The sequence below is a fragment of the Phyllobates terribilis genome, unplaced genomic scaffold (assembly GCF_046119375.1).
Source record: "Phyllobates terribilis strain yellow unplaced genomic scaffold, ASM4611937v1 Scaffold_3__8_contigs__length_932513732, whole genome shotgun sequence".
In the NCBI taxonomy this organism is placed as follows: Eukaryota; Metazoa; Chordata; class Amphibia; order Anura; family Dendrobatidae; genus Phyllobates; species Phyllobates terribilis.
This window is the reverse complement of record NW_027362763.1, coordinates 343,818,858-343,824,857: the sequence shown is the minus strand read 5'-3', so window position 1 is coordinate 343,824,857 and position 6,000 is coordinate 343,818,858. Positions and strand designations below refer to the sequence as shown.

Below are 6,000 nucleotides of genomic sequence, written 5' to 3'. Positions count from 1 at the left end.
AAAATATGAGCAGCATGTCCATGAGATTTCATAGAAACATAGAAAGGTAGAGTTGGAAGGGACCTCCAGGGTCAGTGTCCAACCCCCTGCTCAATGCAGGATTCACTAAACCATCTCAGGCAGATGTCTGTCCAGCCTCTGTTTGAAGACTTCCATTGAAGGAGAACTCACCACCTCTCGAGACAGCCTGGTTCACTCAGACATCCCATTCACTTCGCTGGTACTGTAAAAACACTATTTTCTTTCTATGGCAAAAAACTGAAACGCGTGAACAAACCCTGCAAGTTACAAAAGGTCTCAAAAATAAAGGGTAAATCACACACAAGAGACAGACTTTAGGGAAAACTGTTTATTTAAGCACAGCCAATCATTGAAATTATAAGCAAAGTGACAGTAAAAATTACAGCTAGTTACATCATAGACCCTTAGTTAATGAAACCCCAGAGGAATCCAAAGAGGGGTGTTAAAATATATTTAAAGCAGATTACTTTAATGGAGTTAACCACCATTCTCCCACAAAGAAACAGCTCTGCACAGTCTAAACTTAAAAAGATTGTGGTGGATAACCCATTAAATAACTGAAAGGAATCATTTTTCTCCATGTTTGGATTAATGATCAATATTTAAACACTCGTAATTCACAGGCAATACCATCAACTGATTGTAATTCACGGGCAATACCATCAACTGATCGTAAATATATGCAGAATACCTACACATGTAGACATTTTAGTGGCAGTAGCCATGGTCAAAGCAGATCTGTCACCAGATGCAATACATTATTCTTACACCTAATGATACTGGGATACTTACAGAATGAAAATGTCTAACATAATTATACAGCCAAAGTGAGTACACCAGCCTCATGAGGCCTAAGATATCAACGTATCGATGTAGGCTGCTTGTATTGTCACACCTGGCGACAGGTCAGCTTAATCTTAGAATTCCTCAGGTTTTCTCCTGCTTTCAGATGACCGTAAACCCTCAGGGTCATGATATAGTAGTCAACAGGTTTGCTTAATGGACAGACGCATGAGCTCAGTCAACACACATGAAACATGCACTGCAGAAAAGTATATAGTTCTTAGGGACATTTTTTCCACAATCAAACAAATGCTTTATATTCAGAGACTTTTTACGAAGTAGGATCAAGGTCATTTTATATTAAGTGCTTATCCTGAAAAGGAAGACTCCATCTAAACAAGTGCTTCAGGGTGTGACCTGTAACAGTACTAGTACAGACCTGGCGCAGTCTCTAAAGTGACTACATTTTGAAGCTTCTGTGGAAAGTTTCCTAAACCAGTATAAATATTGTAGACATTTAAAAAGACAATTGCACTCGGAGCAGAAATCAAACGCTTTCTTTAAATGGAGCCTGAAGACCACAAAATGCACACAAGCAACACAATATACAATTAGTGAACAGAGCTAAGCATTGCAAGCAAATATTTACCCTAAAACTAATTATGGGAAACACTGTCCCCGATAATCAAGTACACCTGTAGTGTAACATGAGGGATCACTGCCCTCGATATAACACTGTGGTAGGCAAAAACTACCAATTTTGTACACAATTCATTATGGAAGACACTGCTCCCGATAATGTAAGCTTATACGCTTCATGATACAAGTTACTGGAAAGTCTGCTTTAGGGTATGTTTACATGGGGCGGATGCTCTGGATTTTAAGTCTGATGTGTAGCAGTAGAGTGAATGGGAATCTCATCTACATGATCAGAAGTCCATGCTAAATCTGCAAGGATTACGACTTGGTGCAGATTTAAATCCAGAACATGTCAATTTATGCGGTATCTTTTCACTAAGTAAAATACACAGCAAAAGCTGCATGCAGTTCGGGTTTTTTTGCTGCAGATTTTCTCTGCCAAAATTGACATCCCATGTGACCTGACCCTTAAAAAAAAAAAAAAGGGTACAAGACACCCTAATAGAAAGCCAAAACCTAGCTTGGAAGTGCTTGTGTGAGCACTTGCCATTATGGACTGTGCAATGCAACAGAAAAGCCCTCATACTCATTAGGATGGGTGGTTAATTGCCTTCATAAGCTGCATATCTGAACATGCATAATTTATACACCCTGGCATCAAGTTACTGACCAACAGCCCAGTGTTATCCAGCATCATGTTATTTAAGGATATAGACCGCTATAATCTTAGATGTATGCTGCTCATTAAGGAACCCAATCACCAACCTAAAGCCGTCTTAACAGAAAAATAATTTCTAGCAGTTGCAAGGGTTTTAGCCCTCTGTTGCATGGCACAGAGCAGATATTCCAGTATCATGTCAGACTGGTTAAGCAGATGCTGCTTTTATCATACAGAAAAAAAATAAAATCCGACAGTATAACCGTCAATTATGGAAGTCACTGCTTCCGATAATTACCAAAATAACAAAATTAACACCATTTATAGTGATCACTGTCACTGATAAATAAATATTCAGTGCTTAATACACGTTCAGAATCCTGCTAGTTTGAGCCCATCCATACTGCTCCTGCACTGCAGGTAGACAGCAGATTACTTACTGTGTAACCTGAACGAGGCAACTAACAACTGCTAAACAAAACCAGGCACTGCACCATTAGGACCCAGGCCTTCCACCATTAGGACCCAGGCCTTCCACCATGCTGTAAAATGTTTCTGGTTCTCTCTATAGTGTCTACAGTTATTCTGATTCAAGTAGAAATGCATGGAAAATGGAGTGGGATCATGTATAAAAACTTTAAATGGGACAGAATTAGCAGCCTTCAAATACCAACCTTGTGCACAATAGAAAGTAAGGAGAGGGGAAATAAAGTGGCACCTCTATTCCAGTGGCTAGTATTTGTATGGCACAAACCAATTATTTCACATGTTGAAATTTCATCAGACGTTGGCTCAAGAAAGTGGATACAAGAAAGGGGGGGGGGGTGATTTGTAAATTTAGGAAACCTGTTAACTGATTCATGCTGCCAGACCTCCCTTGGCCGGGTCTTTCCAGCACTGCTTGGAGGAGATTTACAGGTCTCTCCCTATGTACATACAAAGGAGAGACCAATCAATCACCTGCAATTGCGCAGCCATGCTCAGATTCATGCTGCCGGTGGTTTGGACAGCACGAATCAGAAGACAGGTGCCCTTTGACATTGAAATAATTTTAGCCTCATGTATAGGAATAAGTGCTTCACTGTGGACGTGTACAGCATCATCTTAAAACTCGTTATCTATTTCCCAAATCTCACCCTCCAGGGCATTCGCAGCACTCTGTATAGTCCAAGTAAGAAGGGCCAACTGGTTTTTAAAAAGATCTTCATTAAACTTAGACTTGTCTTCTTGCAGTAAATCTAGGTGCTTCATCAGTGCATCAAAAGTGTGACTGCCATAGCCATAAAGAATATGTCGAAATGGTGATTCTTTAGGAGAAACATAGGGAGAGAGCATAGAGTGCTCAACCTAAAAAAGTGTGGGGGGGGGGGGGAAGAAAAAAAAAAATATCACATTAAACCGAGCACATTTTTAGGATGTTCTCACAGTTTGACATTTTGGAGTAGTTGGCTCTATAGGTCACAAAAACTGCATCAATACACTTTCAATAAGCCATCTATTTGTTTCATTGCAAAAAAAAATTGTAGAACACTTGGGGGCCCTTTATGTTACCTGAATTAGTAAGCACTCTATACACAAAAAACGTACAAAACGCCACCAACATGGATTTCTTTGTAGCCAGAAAATGTTAAAGTTAAAAAGCCAGGAAGAATTATCCCAACACTGCAGAAAAATTCCCTCAAATCATTATCAAAACCGATAAAAAACAAAAAACACAAACACACACTAATGCGACAATATTAAAGACCCTACAAATCCATAATTGGCAAGTCATTAGACCGTTACCTTCATAACACGATCATTTAGCGAACGCAGAAAAGGATTATTTTCCAAGTGAGAGTTGAGAAAGTTTTTGTTGAGCGCAGTAACTGCCCGGTTGAAGTCTCCCAAAGCAGAATTCATCCATTTTACATCTAGGTTCATATTCTAAAGATAAAAGGAAAAAAAACAGACAAATCTGTTTAGTCCAGGTTCACAAAGTACGTCTAAACGTATGTCTAAGACGAAAATAAAGAGGTCCCCAAATATATTGAATCAAAAGAAAGTGCACGAGGCGATTTTAGCAGCTCTTGTTCATCTGGACCTCCTGAGAAAAGGATCAAGCATGTTGAATTACACAAAGGCAGCACAGTGGCTCAGTGGTTAGTACTGCAGCTTTGCAGCGCTGGGGACCTGGGTTCAAATCCCACCAAGGACAACATCTGCAAGGAGTTTGTATGGGTTTCTTCTGGGTTCTCTGGTTTCCTCCCACACTCCAAAAACATACTGATAGGGAATGTAGATTGTGAGCCCCAATGGGGACACTACCCATAATGTCTGTAAATTGTCTGAATTGTAAAGCTCTGCGCAATATGTTGGCACTATAGAAATATTTTATTATATAAATAAAAAGATTATAAATGGAGTAACCGAAATTTTAGTATATCAAAAATCAATAGTACATGTGAAAATAAGCAACTTTGTAATATATCTTATCAGAGAAATGTGATTCTTTCTCCACCAGGACTGATCTTTTACTGTTTGGCAGTGACTTACTATGCTCTCTATATTGAACACAAGCTGGGAGAGACCGACATCTATGTTTCCCATACACCTATAGGCCAGGTTCACACAAGAATATTTTGTAGTCTGTGCAAGGACCAAAATGCCCAGTCTGGCAGCGAGTCTCTTGACCCAAACTTGCAACCTCATTCACGTAAGAGGCTCCAAGTTCGGGTCAGGAGACAGGCTGCAGTTATTTGCTCTATATACAAACCGCCCGTGTAACGCCAGCCTTACAGTTTGTCCTTAATGTTCTTGACTAGCAGGGCTGTGGAGTTGGTAAGCCAAGCCTCTGACTCCCTCATACATGGCTCATGTTTAAGTGATAAATTTACTGTAGCACAGATTCATCTCAGCTTAAAGTCTAGACCCTTAGATCAGGAATAGGACATTTCATAAATTTCCCAAATTCTTATGCAAATAATATTCCCACAAACTGCATTGAACTACTGTACCCAATTATATATTTTAGGAGTCAGTTGGTCCATTTTGTACCGACTCCACCTCCACAGCCCTGGACTAGTGTCAGACTAGGGTGACAAGGGCCATTCAGTAACACTGACTCTGGAGGACCACTGTTCAGCTACATGGAAATATTACCTTCAGTCACAAATTTACCTATGCTTCTATATAAAAAAACAAAAAAAAAAAAAAAGTGTTACAGTAAGTGATTAGAGGTTGCCTTTTGTCTGTACATAGTGAATGAACAGTATTCTGCCAGATATTACTCCTATAGAAGGGGCCCACCAGTGGTTTCACCTGTTCCCGTGTGCCAGTCCGAGCCACATCCTGATTCAGCATGACTTAAAACCCTACATCCTGTAAAATGTTACAAAGCTGAAGCCTGTAGCCATCGGCCTTCATGCATAAGACATATTGTAATGTGCAGTAATTTATATATAACAAAAAAAAAACACCTGAAGTTTCATACATTTAGTGCAATCCTTTGCTTGTTAAGTTCCATAGTTCTTCTAAGCAGTTCCTCCGTATATTTGGTGAAGTCCAACGGCAACTTGTGGTCATGTGTCAGACGGAGAATTAGCTGACCTGTAATATTTGCAGCCGTCCTACACATACTGTTGACATTAACCAACTTCTTAAAAGGCTCAAAAGTGTCATCATCAGTGTCAAGATATGCATAGCGTCTACCTTCCTAGAATATAAAAGCAGTGCAGAGGAATACATCAGTTGTGATCTAAAGTACAATAGAAAATTAAACACTGTTCAAGACTACAACAAGAGTCTTCCCCCAGTGGGTAAGGCAAAATATATTACCTTCTGAAATCGGAAGGATGCAGATGGGATACCAGAATATGCAAGGAAGGGGTATGCACCGTCATCCATGGAGAATCCATAAC

At 39.8% G+C, this 6,000-nt stretch overlaps 1 protein-coding gene across 2 annotated transcripts in view; it reads right to left on the bottom strand.

The window, feature by feature from the left end:
- Window positions 1–334: 334 nt before the first annotated feature.
- The window catches only part of TFRC (transferrin receptor), a 46,711-nt gene continuing 41,045 nt past the window's right edge, over window positions 335–6,000 (bottom strand). For both annotated transcript variants that reach the window (XM_073675210.1, XM_073675209.1), the window contains exons 16-19: window positions 5,918–5,999; window positions 5,574–5,795; window positions 3,887–4,027; window positions 335–3,448 (exon numbers count right to left, since the gene is read on the bottom strand). In XM_073675210.1, the coding sequence (XP_073531311.1) occupies window positions 3,206–3,448; window positions 3,887–4,027; window positions 5,574–5,795; window positions 5,918–5,999 (688 nt within the window). In that variant the 3' untranslated portion in view covers window positions 335–3,205. The remainder of the gene's footprint in view (window positions 3,449–3,886; window positions 4,028–5,573; window positions 5,796–5,917; window position 6,000) is intronic.